At 45.2% G+C, this 24,120-nt stretch overlaps 1 protein-coding gene across 1 annotated transcript in view; it reads right to left on the reverse strand.

Annotated features, from left to right (window-relative positions):
- SLC22A18 (solute carrier family 22, member 18) overlaps positions 1-24,120 on the reverse strand; it is a 68,515-nt gene that overhangs the window by 23,407 nt on the left and 20,988 nt on the right. The window contains exons 5-6 of the mRNA XM_010003872.1: positions 2,174-2,289; positions 1,590-1,700 (exon numbers count right to left, since the gene is read on the reverse strand). Of these exons, the coding sequence (XP_010002174.1) occupies positions 1,590-1,700; positions 2,174-2,289 (227 nt within the window). The remainder of the gene's footprint in view (positions 1-1,589; positions 1,701-2,173; positions 2,290-24,120) is intronic.

The following is a 24,120-nucleotide window of genomic DNA, read 5'->3' on the forward strand; positions in this document are numbered from 1 at the left end:
TCCTGCTCTCACTGAAAGACTCCCAGCCATTCCAGTGACAGACTTTCAGCCCATGTCCTGCTTTAGATCCCAGTGTCATCGTCTTCATTCTCTTTGCCTAGAAGTTCCCTCACACCTTTGGGCAGGAGATGTTTATTTTGGTGCATATTTTTGCTGGAAAAGAAGAATGTCTTCTGCAACAGGGAGGAACTGGCATTTCAGCAGGGACGACTGAAACAAAGTGCGTTGTGCCTGGCCTTTGGAAAGAGGAGAGCACAGTGGATTGCACCATGCAGATTGCACAAGAATGTGGTCTCAGGCGTTCTTAAACACAGAAATGAATTCTACTTTAAGCTGAGAAATTAATCAGCAAGGAAGACCCTCTTAAAATATCACTTGACTGCGTCATTCTGTGAAATGCTGTAATTTTATAAACACTTCTAAAAATACAATTACAAAAGTTTAGTTTCATAAGAACCAAATATACTTTTATTTGTAAACTGAATCTACAATTTATAAATTATCATTTAATTTGTCAATTATGTTTCATGTTATTAAACTTCCAGGTATTCTCCAGACACAGATGAACTGAAAAAAGATGCAAAGCATAAAAACCAAGGTGCCTTAAATCCTCTCTTAAGATCCCTGTTTGGAAGGGAAGTGCCTCTGTTTGTTCAAATGCACAATGTGCATGTGTTTTGATGTGCACAAAATTCAGTCCTTGAAACCATAAGCAAGAGAATCTGCACTTTTAGGTTTGACTGGGAAAAGAGCTGTGAAGGCTCTCTGTGTGCAAGAGCAAAGACCCTGTCCTCACACCACCACTAGCAGGGCTGACATGCTGGCTTGTCTCTAGACAAGCTGGGAAGGGGTGGGAGAAAAAGCTAGAGGGTAGGCCAAATTTTATATAGTTTGAAATAGTGGCCAAGTATATTTATAATCAGGCAAACTGGGAAACATGGATCACGCCAAGACAGCAACTGACTCAAAGGGAACAGGGAACAAGCAGGTGGTGGGTGGGTTTGAGGTAGTAGCAGGTTCCTACCATGACACAAAAACCCAAGCAGAATATATAAAGAAGAACAAGCACCACCACCACCAACATGCATGAGAAGAAACGTGCTGTGGCTCACCTGCCTGCAGCTGACAGCTAAAGCAGCTACAGCTTCTTGACAACAATAGTTTTCAGTTGTTGGGAAAAAGGTTAAGGTACTCATACCCCTAAATAACATTATCTAAAATCAGGAAGGACCTCAGTTTTTCTGACAGAGTACAAATTATTTCCCTCTGCTTTGATTAGGTTAAAGCCTAAACAGAAATGACAGCCAAGCAGAAAAAAACATTCAGAGCCAGGAGGATGTAGTAGAGATGAAGTGATTTGCCAAAAGTTGCAGAAGCAGCCTGTGACAAGCAATCTGTCTTGCAATAGGCTTTTGACCCTATATAGCTGAAAGCATTTGAAAGCATCCAGCATCAAGGTAGGAGCTGAATCTTCACTGCTCCATCATCAAATGCAATGTGCTTTCAATAACTTGAGACAAGCCTGGTCTACAGTGTATGTCATCTTATTTTAAATACATCAGCAATCATGGGTAATGGGTGAGATTTACCTGCGGGAAGTGCAGCAAAGACCTTGACTATGAAAACTTCCGTTACTCCTGGGAACTTCATCAGGCGTAAGATTTCTCTGATGCTAAACATGCTGCCAGACTGTGATGTGCCTACAGAAAATGACATCTGGATCAACATTCTGTTTATACAGGTTAGGGGCGGGAAACAAGAAACTCTGAGACTGTCTGCTCAGGTTCACTAAAACCTTTCCAAATGGGCACGTCCCTGTCGATGGCAGAAGGCTGAGACATGGTGCCAGGTCTGCATGCTGAGGACTCCTGTGAGACAGTGACATTGTCTCCTATGCTCAGTCAAACTAACCCCAGTGAAGGGTCCACATTCACCTTTTAGGAGGTGCATGGCAAGCCCTGAGCTGGAAGCCTGCAATCCTGCACAGCAGAGTGGCCGACGAGTGGAGAATTACACCCTTCCACAAACACAGCTTAGGCATTCAAGTGTCTGCATGTCAAGGTTGGCACGTTTTTGCCCATAAATCCACCCCCAAGTCCTTTAGCAGTCCTTAGAGCATTTCTATCTGTTGTCCCTATTTGGGTGCTATTTATCAGAAACAATAAACACTTACTGTGCTCTGTCACATCGTGGTCTGATGTTGGTTTAGCCTGCAAAGGGATCCAAACCATTGCTATCATGGTATTTATGAGATTTCCCACCACCCCAATATATGCAGGAAAATAAATGCTGCAAACAGAAAAAATACAGGTAAGTGGGTAAATAACATAAACAGGACATTTATTCCTCCATCCTGCCAAGGCGTGGGCCCTTGGATGAGGAACAGTCACAGTACACAATGCTATAAAAAAGCTCACATCCTTTCATGGAGGCTTTGGATGTGACTATGGTTTGAAATTTCGCCAACAGATCAAGACAGCTTATAATTTGTATTAATAATAATATAATACTGTATTGAATCTGTAAGTGTCAGGGCAAAAGAGCCCCCCTTGGTTTAATGAAACTTAGAAATCTTCCCCTGGAAAGCACAGCATCTGTTTGTTAGGATCCATCTACTCTCCAATTTCATTCAACTGAGTATCATCTCACTGAAATTTCTCAGTGAAATCAAATTAAGGAAAGCGAAGAAAGTACTCAAGATGATTAAGGATGAGCCCAGCCTACAACCAGGACTGAAACTACTGGAGATATAATAACACTTGAAAAGGACCTGTTAAAAATAACAAATAATATTTACAAAACCTTCTGAGAAGGGAGTTAACAGCACTTTGATTGACACACCCACTTGTCTCCAAAGGTGCCCAAAATGAAATCAAGATGCCTTTAGCTGTACATTAGAGCCCCAAATGTTGGATCTTCAACAGAAGTGGGGCCACATCCTCAGATGTAGACATAGTGAACAGCAACTAACAGTAGTTGTACAATGATAAAAAAGGAACAATTAAAACTTCACTAACAAATCCAAACACAAACCATCTAAAAGTCAATAGACTCAATAATGCCTCTTCAATTATCCCTGTCCTTTTAAAAGAGAACATTAGGAAATTACTCCTCCTAGTCTTTAGGGGCGTGTGGGAAGATTTCAGACTCTGAAGGGCTTTAACTCTGCCAAACACAGGTGGAGCAAAGTCCAGGGCTGGAAGACCGAAACTCAGGATTGTTGAGCTGAAAACAAAGGTAGAAGCATGTTTTGTTTTTAACAGTGAAAGCAATTATCCACTAAACCAGCTCATTAAAAGTCTCCCCCAGCATGGGAACCCGGTTAGTCAAAGGGTTTCTTAAAACATGTGCTTAAAACCTACCACAGGATACAGGTTTGAGGTGGGAATGCCCAGCAAAACACCAAAGACTGATGTCATGGAGGACACAAGACGAAGCAACTGAGTGGTGTCTTGGGGGCATAGAACTTCAAGCACCTTGAACTTCAGCAAAGAAAGGTCTGGATTTCACCAGAGAAGGTGTCCTGGTTTAAACCAGGATAGAACCAACTTTCTTTCTAGTAATTTTACTTTTCAGTTAAGTCTCTTCTAAGTAGGTGCACTTGCTGAAATTAACAGCATGTTTTCCAGTCAGTAGCTGCTTTTAGGATTGCTAAGCTCAATGTTTATAGTTACTGCTGGAGAATGGCATGCAGAACCAAGGCTACTGCTCCACACACTAAAGGGCATAAAGGGGTCACACCTGTGACCCTCCTTTGGGGAGGAGCAGACCAGACAGGTGACCAAAATTGACTAAAGTATTCCATCCCATACATGTCATACTTGGCATAAATCTGAAGGATCACGACAGTTAAGCTCTCTTTGTCCATGCCCAGTGCCCTGGGAGGACTCTGTCCATCTGTCTGCCTTTGATCCCGACCCTTTTGGGGGGTGGCAGACATGATATCCCTTTTGTATATATTTGTATATTTCCTTATTTTCCTTCTCATCGCTATTGTTTCATTAAAGCTGTGTAGCTTAGTTTCCAACCTGCAGTAGAGGGGTGTTAATGGGGAGCATCTGTCAGGTGTTTAATTGCAGGCTCAGTGTTGAACTGTGACAGGGGCTTTGGGGCTGTGTGGGTTCCTGCAGACTCAGAGTGACCACACTGTCCCTGCATCCCCAGATACCTGTGCTGCCAAAACAAGACACAAAAGCAAGCTGTGAGCTGCCAACCAATGCTCCCTGTGAGACTGCTGATAAAAAGACTGCTTATTGCTTTACTTTTTACTGCTCTTTTCATTCTCTGACCATGGCCTATGTTTTTTCATGGAATTACCAGCAGCACTAATTGTAAAAGCCTCAGGTTTCCTCTGTGCTAGACAAAGGTGTGGTCTGAATCAATTCTGGAGTATTATTAAAGTCCCAGAGCAAGACAGTCAAAGATTGAGATGCAAACAACCAAGAAAAGCATCAAAGAGCAAATATATACATACATACATACATACACACACACACACGTATTCCCGCTAATAGCAATGGCAAAAATCCCAGATGAATATTTTAATTCTCATTAATTATTATTAATAACAACAAAGTCAGATAACATCTTCCTGCAAACGGACTTAGTGCAGTAATTTAGACCTGCTGCTTTCCATCCGCTGAGCTGTTCCACTAATTACCCTGGACCACAAAATTAGTCATTTACTGGATCATAATTTTGTATTTTTAGTGCAGCAGATTGCCACTTTCTGATTTAAAATTATCTGCCAAATAGTTCCCAAACTACTGAAATCAACTTGGTGAACCCTAATTTTTACCCAAGAAATCTGGAATTTCTACTTTGCATTGCAACATAAAGTACATTTACAAACAAAATGGAAAGAATAATATAATCAATATAAGTATCTGCAGCTGGTTTAATGTGTTCATTTGGGGGGCGGCAGAATGTCTATATTTTGAGCTTTCATTCTGATAGGGAAAAAAGCAAGCCTCAAAAATTGTCATTGGACAGAAAACCACCCTTTACAGTCCTATTTTTTTCCTGACTTTTTCCAGAGTCCCACATGCCAACATAAAGGTGTTTTACTCTTCAGATCCAAGACAAATTACAGCAAGAAATGAAGGAAGAATCCCCCAATAAATTTAGAAAGACAATTATGCATGCATACTTCCATGCAGGAATATGACTGATAATTCATTGTTGTGAAAGGGAGTTGAGATCCTTGACATTTTACACATTTGGGAAAACCTGGGCTTGTTATAGTGGGTTTGTATAATTTTGTATGACTGGACTCTGAAGTCAGAGAAATCTGGTAAAATATGAAGCTCAAAATCATGTTTCCCAAACAAGCCTGAAGGATTAAAAAATAATCTGAAAATCCTTTTGTTAACCACCACTTTCTGTAAGTGCTTCATCATTTTCCACAGATTAAGCATTGTTACTCCTTGATGGAAAGGTGAGAAAGGTACACCCTGAGGTTACCTGCTCCACTACCTTGTCCTTCAGCAGCACCGTGGAATTGGAGATAACGCGTCTGTGTCCAGGAAACCACTTTTTGCATTTGTTTATTTGCTTATTTAAGACAAATTAAAAAAAAAAAAAGGGTCATAAAAATGCCATATCGACACAGCAGGTCATTAATTTTTTAGTATTCTTGCAATGATGCTGACAAAAGACCAGAGGCCAATGCATTTGCTGGGGAAATTGGTGGAGTTGCAATGATGCTGCCAGATCCTCAGCTAGAGCTGCTCCGTATCACTGGCACTGCGGAAAACTACCCACATCTTCAGATGCTGCTGAGAGAGGACCTGTAGTCCTGTGGAGATGGGTGGGAAGGAGGTGGTGGCCTTTTGGAGGAGTCCAGTAAGCAACAGGAGGGCGGGGGAGGGTTTGCACCCCAGAACAGCTCCTAGGAATCACTCTTTGGCAAGGGGTACAGTGATGCTATTGCAACCAGCAGAGAAAACAGCCTAGGGGTTAGCACTGATGATCCCTCTGCTGTGCTTGCTAGACCCTTTTCTGCACACTAGGCAAGTGGAGGACCCAGGGCTAAGCTGTTGCTCTTATTTCTTACCAGTCTGATGAAGAGCAAGTAGTACAAACCAGACCAGCTAAGCTAAAGACACTTTGACCAATAACCAGAATGATTGCTGGGTTGGCAGCTCCTGCTGAGCAAGGCTTGGCTCATAGGAGCTTTTTTCTGTTGTTGTTGTTATGTTTGTTTTGTTGGGGTTTTTTTAAGAGTTAAGCATGAAACCTCCTCTCTGCTGATATGAGCAGGAGTCCTTCTGCATTCAGTTTCACTTGTTTGGCTTATCAGGAGGAAGTTTCTCCAGGAAGGGATGCAGTGGCAGTATTAAGACAAGTGAGGCACATTAAGCTGGTTGCTCCCATGAGACCTTTTCCCATCTTCTTCCCTTTCCTGCCCTCCCTCTCATCCCTCCTGGCTGTCCACAAACCAGCCATGTAGAGCCAGAGTGAGCCCTGCCAAAACCAGCAGCAGATTTCCTGAGTGGGGCAGAAGAACAAAGGACAAGGGCAGGTCTGATACAATTAAATTAAAGGGAGCAAAAGGGTGCAGCAGCTTCAGCAGCTCAGATCATTGTGTGGCCTCTTCCAGCTTCTTGATGATTAACAGAGGTTAAGAGTCTTCATTGTCCTGGGCTTTATGGTCAAAAGCAACTCCAGTAACTTTATCTGCATACTTCAGTGTGTTACTTCTAATTCTTTTGCATCTGGAGGGACAGTCCATTAATGACTTTTGCCAGCAACCTTCCTTGCTCTTGCCTGGCCTTTTTTTGCTAGCAAGTCTCCTCTCAGGCTGTCAGCGAAAACCTCAGCTGCCTGCTCTTCTTTGTGTGTTTTCAATCTTGCTGTGAAAGGGAGTATCAAAATGCATTACCCTGCCCTGCACGGGATTGACATCCCCCAAGGTCCTGCTGCCAGGAGGGCACAGACCAATGGTCTGTAGAGAGCAAACAGCCAGCCTTAGAGGAGGGCTAGATCTCTGTAGTTTTTTCCAAAAGGATCAGCCTGATCTTGTCCTGACTTAAAGCTTTCAGAGAAATAAGAAGAAAACGTGAGCAGAGGGACCTGGAGGCCAGCAGCCCATAACATTAGCCAAACACTGCTTAAATACGTAACAAAAGCCTCTCCTTTTGATTTTCCTGAGGTCATTAGGTAAGTGTGGTGGATGCATTAAAAGCATCCATTAAAAGTGTTTTAAAGTGTTTCAAAAAGCAGGATGGTGAGGCCAGGGCATGCTTGCCATGGAACTGATGATGTGGCCAGGTACAAGACTCACTTAGTAGCCTGTGGCCATGGATAAGGGACAAGTGGCTGACAGCTAGGATTGCCCATCTGGAAACTCCATCCTTAATGCTGGTGGGAAAGTAGAATTTATGATAAAACTGTCAAGAGCAATGTCCCAGTAAACAGACTAAACCCAAAGAAAATAATAGCATTCAAAGCCAGCTGGAGGAGGGATGCATTCCTTCCCATCTGACACTTAACCATCCTCTGTATTTACTTGCAGTTACCTGTGAATCCCTATGTGCACCACACTTCCAGGGGAGGCAAAGCAAGGACATGCTCTATGTTATTTTGCAACCTGCTCCCATCAGGGTCAATCAGTATGAGGCAAACAAATGCAATCAGGGTTCACTTTCTGAATCAAGATTTGATGCAGTAACATAGGTGACAGCAAGGGTTACCAGAGGCTCTCCAACACCTGGAAGTGATTTTTGTGATTCTGCCATAAGTGTTGCACACCCCTGAAGTCAGAGGTGAAGCATCAGAAGAATCTGGCCAAGTTTCCAGAAAATGCAGGTCTTGGAAAGTGGGGCCTGGCCAAACAAGCATGTGTCAGTGAATATACATTTGTGTACAATATACATATGTACAAAAAAGTGTGCAGAGCATTTCCTAGTAGCTTTGAAGCAATGCTTTCAGCAAAACTTCCATGAAAAATTCAATCCCACGAAGCCATGGGCAGATTAGGCAGTGGCACAAGAGCAGGAGAAAGGCCCCTGACCACACACTTGCAGGCAAGTAATGTTTTCAGCTCACAGACAAGGGCATTTGAGCAGACTTCCTGCTGCTACCTGCCAGCTGCAGTCCCCAGACAGTGCTGAGGAGGGATGAGCACAGCAGCCTCCCACTTCCACCAAGGAAGCCTACAGCAAGCCAATATGAGATACAGTTTTGGGCTCCAGCCCAAATTCCATTTCTTGCTCTGACTTTGCTGGGCTGTGCTTCCCATCTTTGGTTGCCTGCCTGAAAAGGCTGGGACAGACCCATGAAGGTAACTAGGGGCTGCTGCCAGCCAGGAGGCTGCATTCAGGCTGTGTGTGCTGTGGGATGGTATCAGTCACTTTCTGATTAGCATTCCAGCCACAGAGCTCTGCTCTGCAAAGCCCAGGAGGAAAATGCATGTGTGTAATTGCACAATTAAATGTTGCATCAATACAGTGATTCTTTGGAAGAGGAAGCAGCTCCCAACGATTCCCTGAGGATTAAAGGATCAATGCGTATTTCGACAGTGAATGGGCTTGTGTTTGTTTTCTTTCTCTTTTTCTCAATAAAATCAAAGTTGAACATGGAGAGAGCACAAATTGTTTTTTAGTGACTCACTCCTACTTCAAAACAGGGCTGCATAAAGCTGGCATTCATAGCTGGCCCAGATTCCTTAAAGAACTCTGAAAGGACTCAAAATATTTCCTTGATTGCAGTCCGGCCACACTATCCACGTATCCACTCACACCATTAGAGGGGCAGCTATGGGTGAAAAACAGCTGGTAAGTTGAAAAAAAAGAAAAACAAAAAGCTGAGGTGAAACAAAACATTCATTTGAAACCATGACACTAAACCACACTCTCCAGTAAACAGCTTTGGGTCCATAACAAACTGAGCAGTAGCCACTGTGTTCCTGATAACTTAGTGATACATAAACTTAGTGCATAACTCATTGTAAATTAGTCATGGTTTCATTTAAGGAACTTTGCTTTACTGCCTTGACCGTGTTTGCTGAATGTATGTAATATCTGACTTATTGTGGTCTGGTCTATGTTGTTGAGATTCCTCCCAAAGACAAAAAAAGCAAGCACAGAATTTCACCGAAGTTTCTAAAAGAAACAAAACCACTGAAACCTCAATGAAAAATAGATCTCTTGAGCCTCAGAAAATTTCACATTTCCTAGGATGTTCATACAAATGTACAGAGGTCATTCAGCTTCCACAGCCCATGGCAAGAAGTGGCACAATAACACAAACTCAGCCCAGTGCTCAGCTGGCTTCCAGGCAGCCTTGCTAGTGAAGAGTGGTCAGTACCACCCATCACATTATCCATGTCCTTGAGAGGAAAACAAAAAGACCCCAAACCTTCCTTTCCACAGTTTCTCCTCCCTGTCCACATGGAAAAAAACATCACACAAAGGCATGAATAGGCACAGCATGATTCTTTTGACCTGGCTCTCCTGTCCAAGGAAATGCCCATGTGAAAATGATGTGTGTAGTGAGGAGAACAGGTTCATGCCAGCTGAAGAAGTGTTAAATCCCAAATGGGAACAAACCCAGCCTCCAAGGGACACAAGCCAGAGAAAGATGCCTGTTCTCACTTACTTCCTCTTGGTCAGGTAGAAGGTACTTCACAAGAGGTTGGAAAAATTGGCTCGGAGAGATCACCCTGTAGTGCCTCAGTGTGACTCCTTTGGCTGCAGTTTTCCCTGGGAGCTTAGGATTTCTCTAGAGATAGAATGTAAAACCTGAGTGGATACCCACTCCCACCAATGCATCAGCAGGAAAAGAAAAGAGGTCACTGCTCTGATGCAATTGGAAACCATGCCCAGGGTGTCCTTTTTGGCAAATATGTTTTAGATGAGGAGCAGCAGAAGTTGGCTGCTGCTGCTCTGGGGAGGGTAGGAGGCTCTTCTTCACTCCAGTGACTTGACATCATTGCAGGCTGTCCAAGGTGGTGGTGAGACTTTGCATCCACACCCTCTGCAGAGTCCCCCACTGGACAAGAATGAGCCATCAAACCATCAGTGCTCATTCAACTGATGATTTCTAGTGACAGCCACATCTGCAAAACTCATGTGGTGTGAAATGAAGAAGAGATTACAGGGGAGTATGAGCTTCACCTGTTTCTGTCAGAACTGGGTGAGGGAGGGATTTTGAAGATTGGCACTGGTGCATTAGCAGGGCAAAGAGCCAGGGGTGCAGTAGCAGAAGCATGTGAGAGCTGTCGTGTGCTGGGGACACCAGGTGTGGGAGTTCACAGCCATTCCCAAAGTCATCAGAGCTACCTGTGGCTTAACTTCCCTTAAGGGACATTTGCTCATCTGTGTGTCACTGACCCAGCACAAGGAGGGTTACTGGTGGGATTTGACACTCAACCTTGCAGAAAAAAACACTTTACATCAGTGCAGAGCATTGAATAAAACCACTCGGGCTTCTTCCACAGGGAAAATCCTCCTTTGGCAGAGCTCCCTATGTCTGCAAATGGTGAATGGATAAGGCTGCCTGTCCGTCAAGGATCAAGGATCAGCAACAAGCCGACCTGTCCCCCGGCAAGCGCCTGCTGCAGAGGAAATCTCAGCCATGCAAAGCAGCTCAAACTAACCAGTCCCTGACGCAGCCCCAGCTCAACCATGGTAGATCCCACTCCTGGGGCCTGAAGGGGGTGGCTGTGGCAGGATGTCATTCCCAGGCAGCTGGAGCAGCCCTTCCTGCTGCTGGTCCCACCCAGCGCCCTCCCGGGGAACGTGGCTGTTCGCCAGAAGAGGCATCTCAGTTACACTTCAATAAATCGTGGGTGGATTTGCAGGCTTTGCCCATAATCCACCACTAATTTCAAGTGTCATTTATTCTGGTGTACTCTTTTCTGGTAAAACACCCCATTTCAAAATCGCAGGATCACAGAACCACAGAATCTTAGGGGTTGGAAGGGACCTCGAAAGATCATCTAGTCCAACCCCCCTGCCAGAGCAGGGTCACCCAGACCACATCACACAGGAACGTGTCCAGGCAGGTTTTGAATGTCTCCAGAGAAGGAGACTCCACATCCTCACTGGGCAGCCTGTTCCAGGGCTCTGTCACTCTCACAGAAAATAAGATTTTTGTGATGTTTACGTGGAATCTCTTATGTTCCGGTTTGTACCCATTTCCCCTTGTCCTATCACTGGACATCACTGAAAAAAGCCTGGCTCCATCCTCCTGACACTCCCCCTTAATGAATTTGTAAACATTGATGAGGTTGCCCCTCAGTCTCCTCCAAGCTAAAGAGACCCAGCTCCCTCAGCCTTTCCTCATAAGGGAGATGTTCCACTCCCTTCATCATCTTTATTAAAAAGGTGCACTAATTACTAATAATACTAAAATACTGCACTTTTCCAATTCAGAGCTTGCACTTGTGTGTGTGATTATGGCTTTTCCCTACTGCGCAGCACAGACAGTCCCACTGGCATCATGGTGCACTGAACACCTGCACATTTACATGCACTTACAACAAATGGCGAAATATGTTGCCTTCCCTGAAGATTTTAGCCAGCTGGCTGGCTAAGGCATTGCTTGCCCGTGCTCCCAGAGTACCACCCTGTATGTTTAGAAATGGAAGAGTCTAGACAAGGACCAGGTATGAGCTGTACTCCCTGAATGGGGGCTTGCAACATCTGGCTTTGATCCCAGCAGTGCCAATACTGGATGAGCTGGGGCAGGTCAAGATAGTCATCAGAAAGTAGGTGTAAGTGGTCAATTCTCACAACAGAGGCATCCCACCAGTGAGGCTGGGACATGTGCTCCTCAATCTATCTGTGAATGATCTAGAGCAGCAGTAAGGTAAGAAAGTTTGCTGAGGATATACAACTGAAAGAGTACTGGGGAAAAAAAAGTCAGGGGGAATTGCAAATGGCCCTTGCAGGGCCAAAGGATTGTGAAATAACATGGCAGCTGAAAGTCAGTGCAGATTAAATTTAAAGTGATGCACACAGGGAAAACAAGTCTTAAATTCACATATGAAATGATGGTTTCTGAACTGCTTATTATTGCTCAGGAATGAGACCTTTAGACTACCACAGACTACTCCACAAAACCATCGGTTCAGTGCTCAGCTAATTAATCATTAGGGATTACCGTGAAAGAAATAGTAAGTGAACAGAGAAGAGAAAATCATTAGACCATTGTATAAACTCCTAGTTTACCAGCACTTTGAATAGTGCCTGCAGTTCTGGTCCCCTCCTCTCAAAAAGATATCTAGGAAGTGGGATAGGCTCAAAGGATGACAAAAAGGACAATTCATGGCAACTGGTTTTATGCTTGAGGAGGCTTCACACTGGGAGGGAGATGTCCAAGGGACATCTAATCAAGCTGTAGAAGTTTGTGAGTGACTTGGAGCTGGGGGCTAGGAAGTGACTGACATGGCCATTTCTACCACAAGAACAGGGAAGCACCAAACGAAGCTGTCAGAGACTGGTTCAAAACAAAGGGAAAGGCCTAATTCTTCCCACAACATGCAGAAGGGCAGTGGAGTTTGTTGCTACTGTTGTGGAAGCAAAAGGTTTAGACAGGCACAAGGAGAGACTGGATTAGCACTTAAAGGAAAGATCCATTGAAGGTTACCAAAGAGCCCCAAAACACATTCACTCCTGTCAGGAAATACCCTGAGCTGAAAATAGTTGGAGGCCAAAAAAGCAACTGGTGAAGCATTATGCAGGTTTGTCCCACTCTTTCACTTCCCTGGGTTTCTTACTATGACTTTTATTGGAAAAAGGATACTGGATCATGTTGAGACACAAGTGCAATTTTCTTCTCTGCAGCAGAAATCAAAGCCATGTCTCCCACCACCATCTCACAAACCAGACAGGCTCATTTTTGCTCATTCCCTGGAAAATGCTGTTTTTTTCCCTAAAAAAATCCTTAAAGTTTTCAGATAAAGATTAATAATAACCACTACTTTCACTTAGCACTTGAAAGACTCAGTTGAGAAAAAGTTAATGCTACATTTCAATTTAAAAAAAAAAGTTAATGTATCTTATCAAGTGAGTTATTGAGAGCCTAATATAACACAAAGATGCAATGACCTAACTCTTAAACATGGATTTTTCTCAGTCTTTTTCTTGGATACTCCAACCATACAGAGTAATAACAGTTCTTTGGGGTCCCCTCCATTATCTTTATGGTGTTCTCCAAAGACTGTATTTTTTAATTTTTTTTCCCCCCAGTTAGGCTACAAAACTTGCTCTTCCAAGCTCAGAATGTGGTAAATTATTAAAACACTCCATTTGGGTGTGTCGTTGGGTAAGGACTCCCACACACGGGCTGGTTAGAAGGTGAGCATTGCTTGCTAGACTACCTGGTGACTCACCACCAAACGCATCGTTAATCATATGTTACAGCATGTCTGACTTCATAGAGCACCGTAGGTGGTGTGAAATAATCTTTGAATGAGTCCAAGCTTTTTCTAGCTTTTATGAGGTTACAACACTTCACACTCCAAAGACTCGTCTGGGTAGGAAACTGTTGAGGATTTGCTGTAGTAACGTGGGCTGCGCTCCCGGCATGTCAGGTCTCGGCTGCCGGCGGTGGCTTTGGGGGATCCGCGAGCCTGGCACCGGCTGGAGCTGCTCCCCCTCACCGACCGCGCTGCGCCCGCTCCCTCGGAGCTGGCTCAAAGCAACGTGTGAGCCCAGCTGAATTTTGCTGCCCCGAGATGAAGGGTGGGGTCTGGGTTAGTTCCTGCGAGAGGAAGGGGTAGGATTTGGCTGGGAAAGAAAGCATGAAGAGAACTCTGGAAAGCCAGGACAACTGCCTCTGCTGGCACTAGATGGGACAGGCGGTGACTGCTACTTCCAAGACCTCTCCCACCTTCCAAAAACAGACTGACCCCAGGTGCTCTGGCTTTCCTCAAGGAGCATGCTTCCCCACTCTGGCACAGCACTGTGGGCAGACAGTCTGATGCCACAGGCAACTGTTCTGCCAATGCACGGAGGTGGCCCAGCATTGGCCAGCCAAAGGACTTGAGCTTCTTCCTCTGCTGGTCCCCTTCTCAAGCAGGGCACTGGCGAGGCTGCTGCGATGATCCAAGAGAACAGGCCTGTGTCATGCAAAAGGAAGGGCTCCCTCCACACCCCATGCCCAAAGGCTAACGAGGTAAACAGCAAAGTCATTGACTAGCCAAGTCTGACACCTAAATTTGGTCTCTTACCAGGACCACATTCATGTGAATGACATTTTTGAGCTATGTAATGCCTGGCAAAACAAGTTACTTCTTTACCTTGAGGTAAGTAACTGTAAATGTAGCATCTACCAACGGTACAGCACAGACACATCTCTCCCTGGAACAAATAGTAGCAGCCAACACCTCCTACCTTGAGGTGTGAAAAACCTTGCCATGCTGCAATCAAGGGCTCTAGCGTCTTTTGTCTGCTAAAACTGTGTAGTAAAATAGGACACATTAGGGCTAATTTTGTACTAATACCCAAAAGTCAAAAAGAAAACATTTCACATGTCAGGTGGAAGGCTTTCCTGCATCCTGCTCCTACCTCATTGGTTGCACAACAGGCCCCTTGAAAAGAACACTTTCTCCAGCAAAGAGAGAGAGCCTGAGGGATGTGGTGCAGCTGATTTGATCCTGTGAAGGGTTTGACCCCAGAAGGAGGCATCTTCATGAGAAGAATGAGTCACTCCATTTCAATAACAGGCAAAACCATAATTAAAGGTACACAGTTTGCTTGCTTGGGCAGGCTTCGTACAGTCAAACCAGGAGTGGTCTCCCTGTTACTATATTTACTGAACTCCCCCAATTAAGTATTTTGTTTCCCTCATCCCATAGAGACAATGGTTTCTGCATGTTAAATACATTTAGAAAGGAGGTTGTTCTGTGTTTCGTATTTGAAAATTTTAGCAGTTTTCTCCATGCACAGGTTATAGGACAAACACTAGCAAGAAACAGCTAAGAAACTTTGCATAGAATCATGTATTTTCAACCACTTTGTTTGCATAGTAAAACATAATTTATTTGGGTTAAAAAGCACATTCAATATTAACTGAAGTTTCTTGCATTTTTTGGAGCCATTAATTGAAAACAGGTTTAATATACTTCATACCAGCCAGATGTAATTGCAGGGCCTTCTATGTATCTTGCATATGTCAGTGGATTTCAACAAAACCCTACACCAGAACATCATTTGTCTGTAGGCCTGGTGCAGGGGTTGCATTTCAAGCCCTGCCTAAAACACCTTTGCTCTCGGTTGGAGGCGTTTCCCTGAGGGAGAAAAAGGGCTTCGTTCCTTCTCTGCACCACATTTCATCTTGGCCCCATGACTGAGACCACCTACAGGGATGCCAGTTACTATCAGCTGCATTATGCCGAGCTGGTGTTTACAGGAGCACTGGGTGGGAACCACATCTTAGGCAGCCTCTCCACCCAGCCACATGCTTAGGGCAGAAGCCTGCTCTGCTCACGACCAAACGATGGCAACTGCAACCTACCAGACAGACTCACATGGAAAACTGCAAGTAGAGTGTTTACTGTATTTTTAGTTGTGTTTAATTGCAAATTAGCAGCTCGAAAGAATGAAAGGTGAGTAGTGTGTGAGCAGTCAGCTGCCTGCAGAGAGTTTGGAGACCTCTGAGGATATGTTTCTGTAGCTTCAATGAGGACAGCGCTGTCCCGCTGCACATTTGGGGTTTGCTGTACCTAGAAGACTTACTTTTCAAGCCATCTGGTGTTGCAAGAGCCAGAGGCCACATTCTTCTTTGGCAGCACATCCTAGGGCACACCTGTGCAAAGGGTAGGTGCTACAACCAGGTAACTCAAGACAACAATGAGCCATGTTCTTTGGTGGCTGGCAGAGACTTAAGATTGGTGCTTGTGATATCCTGGAGCCTTGCAGAAGCTGGCTGCCTTCAGTGCATCAACTGTGTCTGCATAAACAGACAAACTGGTTGATGAGGAAATTAATTACCTTTTGAGGTGACTAGTGGGTTGGTGTTTTTTTCTTTTCAGTGTGCAAAGAAAAATAACTTTGTGTTTTCTTTTTACTTGAATTTTATGTTCATTAGGGGGAAAAAAACCCATGAAAACGTGGACTTCAAAGTGCTGCCAAGCCTGCTAGACATACATCTGTACAGCCCCCCAAAAATACTGGGGTGTCCAAAGCACAAGGACCTCCAGACCCGGCTCCACACCACCAGTCCTTGTCATAGTTTTCCTTTCTTACAGACAGAGACCTGATAGCAGCAGCAGCTGAAAAGCTCACACTTTAAACCTCTCAAATTATCTTCATAACATCCTCACATGGGTGTTAGTGGTGCAAACACCCCATATATACTTACAGGGAAATGAAGCACAGAAAATTTAAGTGTCCTAGTAAGGTCCTGTGAAGATAATGGTGGAAAAAAAGCCTTCACAATCTGGTATTTTGCATGCAAGTTTAGTGCTCACATCAGCAGACCACCCCTCTCCTCTCTACTTTCTTTTCCCTGCATCCCCCAAAAACCCTTCCTGCTGTCCCAGCCACAGCATCCATGCAACCCACGACTCACTGCATCTTGAGGCACCGTGACATCACAACAGCAGCACTGCATGTTACAGCACCATTGATGGAAGAAGACCATTTAGCACACACGTGTAGATTTGGAAGGGTGTGACATCCCTGTTAACTGTTTCAAGAATTCCTCCCAAGGAGCCTCGGCCTGGCCCAACTCCACTGGGACCCGTCAGCCTAGAAACAGGCGTTGCCTGGGGATGCATCCTGGAGCCCTGACTCAGTTAAAGCACGAATTCAAGTAAGTGGAAACATGTCTGAGGAAAGACTGAGTAAAAACCACAGGGTCAAAGTAAAACAATCCATGCAGATCCTGAGGAATTAGTGAGAAATTCTGCAATCCCAGCTGCAGTGGGGGCAGCATGGAAAAAACAGCTGGGAAAGATCAGCTGGGGGCATAATGGGAAAGACCAAAGTTGGTAAGAGCTGAAAATTCTATATAGGATTGGGCTCAACGTCATCAGTGTAGATACAATGGCTGCCAAAACCCATCCAAATGGCAGCATTCTGTACAAAGAGCCCAGTCAAAGAGCAGAGATACAAATTAGCAGCAGGAAAGGACACACACTGCTTTTTAGTTAATTGTCTGATAGCAGCAGTTGAGGGAAAAAAGACAGTATGTGTTTAGTACCAAAATCTTTATCTTTAATCCCTGCTCCAGAGGCAATTTTTCACTAAATGACATTAACTAAGCACAACTTATTGTATTCACAGGTAAAACAAACAAACCCGGTATTTCAACTGCACTAATAATGAGATTTCCTAAAAGAAAACACCACAGCATTTGAAGGCTTTAAGGATGTTCTGTTAGGGTTGCTTTTAGGTTTAGGTTTAGGTTTTGCCTTTCATTTCTTCCACAGTCCTGTTTCTTGTAAAATCCAGAAATGACTGAAAAAGAGCAGAAAGTACTGAAAGATCACTGAAAAGTGGAAAAAAAATTATCCCAGGGGGAACATGAAAGCCATCTGCTCGAGACTCCCTCTGCCCTCAGCCCACAGACATGAACGGCGAGAGACTGATGCTCTGGTGGCAAAGACAAATGAAGTGGTGAACTCTGGTCTTGGCTGGTATCAAAAGAAACCGCACATCCAGCCGTCCAGAGAGCTTGTTTAGCTAAGAGTGTATTAGTCCCTAGGCTACCCAAGGCTTTATCAGTTGGAAAATCCCAATCCCAGTGATAGCTGCAAGGGAAAAAAAAAACCTAACAAACAAAAATGGGGAAAGATCGGGCAGGACAAGCCTGAACATGTTCAGTTTGACCTTCCTACGTTGCAATTATATCCTCATTCCTCAGAGCAAAAGGCAGTTCAAAGAGACAATAAAGTCCTTTTTTAGTCTCGTGCTTTGCAGAAACGTCACTGAAACGGAACTGAAGTGGTTCCCAGAGATAAGGCGACAAAGGAAATTAAACCCTTCCTTACAGCTACCCTTTGGTAAAATATCTGCAGAGAAACAGAGCACTGCTTCAGATGTAACTACAGCATTCATCTGAAGAAACAGGACTTGCACTAGTGGTTTCAAACTGAGATTAATTTAGTATACTGCTCCTCAAAGTCTGCAACTGCTTCCTTCCTTTGCATTGCAGGAATATTAACCTCTAAGGCTCATACTAACTTCATTTTATGGGATGGATAGTATTTTATTGTCAGGAAATGTCACTCCAAGTCGGGGTACAACTTAATAAAAGCTTCGGTTTAATTCCAGATAAATTTGGGCTGAAGCACTGTAGACCATAGGATGACTTTGGAGCAGGCAAAGCATGAGGGACCTTTTAGAGCAGCCACCAAACAAGGGGCTTTGGTGAGTTTTCCTTAAACCCTTCATCTGGTCACTAAAGATGTAGGCAAATAGAGGGTCAGCACAGCATAACAAAAGACATACAGCTGAAAGGCAGGGCAGGGAGTACACACTGCTTGGGTTGGACCTGGGAGGTCTCCAAAGGTGCAACCACCCCATCCAGTCTCCCTTCCAAACCAAATCAAGCCAAACCAGAGGTGTGTGGCATTAATATGCTACAGGGAGCAATTAAAGTGGCAAGGTGAAAATAATTGGATTTACAACTAAAAAAAATGAGACACTAAACAGCCCTAGACTGTGAAATATTTGACAGCTGCAATCCTAGACATAGATGGGACAGGTAGAAATAAAAAGCCCTATCATCTATTACCAAATAATCCAGAAACTATCAAACACTTATGTTGAAAGGTTAAAATGAAACAGCGGATTTTTTAAAAATGTTTTTAAATCTGCTTCACCAAGAGTTTTATAGAGTGTGGAAATCACCCTGCTCATCACCCCAGCTCTGGGGTCTCACTGCCAGTGTATGTTCACTTAACAGTAACAAACTTCAACCCAGTGCAAGACAGACACTTTTTCTAACCATACCTGGGCTGCAGGACAACTCAATTACCCAACTGGAAAGGCATAAATACTTCTGACTGACTCAGTTCGGGTGCACTGGATTTCTTCCTGCCTTGCACTGCGTCAGGGAATTTCTTTCCACCCTACAGCCTTTAGGAAAGGGGCACATGGCTGATGGAGTCAGCAGTCATGAATAATCAGGGAGGGACTTTTCCAGAACAAGGCAGCAATGTGAAAAAGTCTTTCTTCTGGGGCGACATTTGCATGACCGAGGGATGACATAATAAGTCCACAAACAAAAAAGGCTTTATATCCCTGTGGAGGCTTTCACTTCTCCACGCTGTCTTGGTCCTTCCCTTCTGTGCAGAAGTATTGCATGTTGAGGGCAGGAATTTAAGCCCCATCTGCACCATCTCAGCAGCCATGGCTTTATCTCATTCTTTCCAGCTAATGCAATCTTACAGCCCATGTTAACAACGCTATTTTACAAGGCATGACGCTTTGCTATAGTACTGAAGGGATTTCTTTCTGCTGTGGGATGAGGGACAAAGAGCCAAGCACAATCCAGGGTGACAAACCTGTTTGCAGGCACCTCCAAGAGGCAAGGCTGGTGCCTGGACACCAGTATTCAGCTACAGAGCAGGAAGAAAAATTACAAATGGTATTGCCAGAAAGTGAAAAGACACAAGACCACAAGGCACATCAAGACCACTCCCCAGAAAAACTCTCAAGCCCCTCTTAGGCACCTGGGAGCTGCTGAAATGGAGCCAGAGAAGCTGTGTGTCAGGACACATCCTTGCAAAGCAGTCCAAGCACTGTGGGTACCAATGGGACACTGCACCAGGACTGGAAACTCAGCCAGGATGTAAAAACACAGCACAGGTGCTGAGACTGAAGCAGAACTAATGTTTCACTTCCAGCACGGACTCTTTGCCAGATGTGGACCCCTGCTGAGAGTTAACCAAAACCTATTTGCAACTCTGGGAAAACACCTTTATTTTGCAGGTCGTTTGTTTTTAAGGAGAGGGCTGAGCAGTGATCTAAGAAGTCAGAATCACTTAGTTCAGACCCCCACAGAAAAGTGTCTGGAGACTTTCAGAGCTGCGAAGCAGGCGCTACAGGAATGATGGATGCTGGATCAAGCCCAGCCTCCCAAGCCTGAGGGGGTTTGCTCACACCGCCGGGAGCAGGGAAACCGTTTCTCACCAGCAAAGGAAGTCAAGTGCTTGGCAACAAGGGAGGCAGCACTCCCACAACTCTGGTTACGCAAACAGCTGCCTTCTGCTGGGTTTCAACATGCTTCGCTGCTCCAAAAATAATTTCCTGCCTGATTTGATACCATGAGCAGTAGCACGGAGTGCAGCATGAATGGTTCATGCCCCTTCACGCAGGACCCAGCCAGCCACTCATTTCTAACAAAAGCCCCACTGGTTTTTTTGGCAGGGGAGCGCAATTACACAGGAGTAAAAAGGTAAGCAGAGTGATTCTATGATCCTACGGTGGCGTAAGCCCTCTCCTCTTCCTCTGTGAAAGGTTTTGACACAAGCCTGGATGAAAGCACCTGCCGTCTTCCTCCTTCCAGGCCTCATCCCAAAGCGGAGATTTCCCAGCCCTTACAGCTCACAACACTTAGGGCACAGAACCAACACTCAACAGCCAAAGCAGCAATCAATGCCAACATCGAGTTCAACAACAAAGTCACTGCTTGCTGGCTGATCAGAACCTGTGCTGGTCCCAGATGGGGTTGCTGGAGTTCCTTCACAGCACAAGCACCCCAAAGCTAATATCATGGCTTCTTTGCTTCCCCACTGGATGTCTGTGTGTCACATTTGGGGGTCTGTTGGAGCAATTCCAGTCCAGCCTACTGCTTTGGGAACCAGCACTTTTCATTCCTAGCTGGACTGGAATTTGGATAGCAAATTTTGCCCTAAGGTGCATCTGATTTCCTGTTCCCTATTCCCAGTCCAGGCATCTGCATGCCCTTCCCTAAGGCCTGCCTTGGGGTCTCTCCTCCAAGGGCCTTCCTGGTGCTTTGGAAATCTGAAGAAGTACAGAAAGTTAAGGATGCCAAGGCCCAGCACAGTAGCATCACACTGCATAGCCTGTGGGACACCAACAGCACAGTACACCAATCCTCCCAGCTCCATGGCTGGACACAGAGCTGTTCTGGTTTGTTTTGGTGGGTTTTTTTGGTAGCAGGGGAAGGGCTCCAGGGATGGATCTGGTAAGAACCTGAGAAGCTCCCACTGCTCCAAAACCAGCCAAAGAGCCATTAGAGGGACAATAGATGCACCTCTGTGATTAACATACAAAAGAGATGCTGTACCACCTGAGCAGAGAGGCACTTGGGGAGAGAAGAGCTGTGCTGGAGAAGGAGAGGGGTATTGGTGGTTGGTGAGGAAGAAGAAGAAGGTGCCCAAGCAGACGTTTCCCTGCAACCCTTGGTGAGATATCAGCTGTCCTCCTGCACTTGTGGAGGAACACAGTGGAACATTCCCTGAAGGCGCCAGGAAGGGTGAACTTGGCCAGTGGACTTGGATTTTGCAGCCAGAGGATTTGCTGCCAGTGGTCTCTGATTACGCAGCTCTGGAAGACCCCGGTGCCAGGGGAGTTTGTTCCCAAAGCAGCCCCTGACTCTGTGGGAAGCCCAGGCTGGAGCAGCTCCAGACCTCGTGGGAAGGACTCATGAAGGAGAGGTTCATGAAGAACTCTCTCCTATGGGAGGAACTCCATGAGGAAGCAGGGAAGGACTGTAAGGAATCCTTCTTCCTGAGGAGGAAGGAGCAGCAGGAACCACCAGCCTGTGAACTAACTCTAAACCCCATCCCCTGTCCCCCTGTGCCGCTGGGGGGAAGGAGGGAGAGAAACCAGGATCAAAGGGATCTGGGCCCAGAAAGAAGGGAGGGGTGAGGTAACATATGCAAGCTCTGTTCTGTGTGTTGTCTGTGTCCTGTGTGTGTTTGATTAGTGTGAAATTAAATTCTTAATTTTTTCTCCAAGTTGAGTCTATTTTGCCCGGGACCTTAATTGGTGAAGAACCCTCCTTATCCTTTGTCTTGACCCGTGAGCTTTGTCCTCCCTGTCCCAGTGTGTGTATGTGGGGGACTTAAAAGACCAGCCATGGGGCTGTTTCTTTGTTGTTGTGTTGGGCCCAAACCATGACAAGAGGTTAGCTGCTATCTTTCAGATGAAGCTCACACAATGTGCAGCAAAGAAGTGAAACAGCAAAGTAAAACTCATGAGCACCCAGTAAAACAAAGGCTGATAAGTGGGCTTCAGAAGCTGATAGCATGTCCATGACATCCGCGTATTTTAAGGCAGAGCAGAGTGCACACTGGTGTGAAGAGGACTCTACAGCAGTGTCTGAAGGTCTGTTTTAGCATCTAAGGGAGTTCCATGGGTTTTTCCAAAACTACCTGGCTCAGAAGCAGAAATCCTTGACACTATCATCCATGTGATTTTGTATTGTGTGCTTCTCCTATACCTTGAAATCAAAGTTACGCAGTGGCAGTAGTTTATGCTTATGTATTTTAAGCCCAAAGAGACCACAAGGGACCATTTCATTTGATCCACACAAGCCTTACCAACCTTTTCCCATGTTCATTCATTGAGACACACAATGGGATATGAAAGATGCTCCTCAGCCATGATTACAACACTATAGGGGTTTAAGAACCCACCACTGCTTTTGAAGAGCTTGGACAGAAACTAATCTTGAAAGGCAAAGCCATAAAAAAAGAGAGGAAAGGTCCCATCAGCAATTCTGCACAGAACATAACTCCAGAATGACACCCACAGCTTTGATACATGAGGCAAAATATGCATCTGAGCTGACCCAAATGCCAGGTGGGGGCCTGCCTATCACCATCACAATAAAAGGGAATAACCCTGCAGAGTAGAAAGTGGTTCCTCAGCTGGTGGAGGACCTGAGCCAGAAGGGATGACAGGACTGGTGGGAAGAGTGTGCAAGCTGGTTTCCATGCTCAACTGACCCATGTCTGCAGCTGCTGCTGCTCCCACAGCCCAAGGGAGTACAGATAAGCAGCAGTTCAGCTTTTCCAGACATAGCACAATTCTTGTTTACAGCCTCTGGGCTAGACTTTTCAAAAGAAGGAGCTAGGTGTCTATTCTTGCAGGAAGCCAGGTGTGTAAACAGTCCAATTAATATACCCAGCAAACTGTGCTCTAGTGCAGCAAGGAGGGCTAGTGGAGACAAGCCAAGAGCACAAGAGCCGAGGAAGGAAAATACTTTTAAAGAATATGCCTAATTAGAGATGGGCCTGTGCCAAAAGTTGTATTTGAACACCTGGAATAGCCCTGGGGAGAAGAATTGTAACCTGAACCCAGATCCACATTTTGTAACTCTCCCAGATGAGCTGAAACCCAGGGCCTGGACCCAACCATCACACAGTCTGAACTGCAGGTCTTTAATAGTCAAAGCCTGGACATCTGGCTTCCTACTCTCAGCTGGGTTTTGGCCAAGCCATTTCACTTGGCTGTTGGTGCCCTGTGTCCCTCTCACCCCACATGGCCCAGTGCTTCCCTGGGGGCCCATTCAGCCCCACTCCAGAGCTAGCTGAAGGCCCTTGGCAGCACAGCCATAGACTCACACTGCAATGTGGAGATGCCCATTTGGTATCTGATGGCATGGCCCCATTTGCTCCAGCAGCCATGGCATCCCCAGCACTGTGACCAAGCCCTACTTTCTACTCTAATCCCTTCTCCCTGTCCTTGCAGGCTACAATTTCTGACCAAAGCAAGAAACCTGCTGCAACACAAAGCCAAGCTACAGCACTCATGTCTGCAAGGCAAACACTGACAGTGCCCCTGGGTTTTGTGCTAAATCCTGAGTTAGGGCTTGTTTTGAAGGGCACAACCTCCATGGCAGGAAAAGCCCCCTTATCCTTTATGAATCCTTGCAGAAGTGGCAGACGGTCCTTTCTCCCTTACAGCTCAGCTCTCTAGGACAGAAAACTAAACTTTACTCACACTTTATCATCTCTTTAGAATGTAGATTTTCTTTACAACAGAATCCCATTTGGCAAAGAAAGGTCAGCCCCATCCCCATAAAAGCACACTGCTACAGGCACGTCATGCATTTCAGACAGCTTGCAAGGCTGACTAAACATTTACTTTTGGATGGCTCATTTCCAAAGTCCAGAAATAGATCCTCATCCACCATGAAAGAGTGCCCACATGTGCTGTCAGAAAGCTTCACTGCCCCGTTACAGCCCAT

Source organism: Chaetura pelagica, unplaced genomic scaffold (genome assembly GCF_000747805.2).
Source record: "Chaetura pelagica isolate M959 unplaced genomic scaffold, ChaPel_1.0 scaffold28, whole genome shotgun sequence".
Taxonomy (NCBI): domain Eukaryota; kingdom Metazoa; phylum Chordata; class Aves; order Apodiformes; family Apodidae; genus Chaetura; species Chaetura pelagica.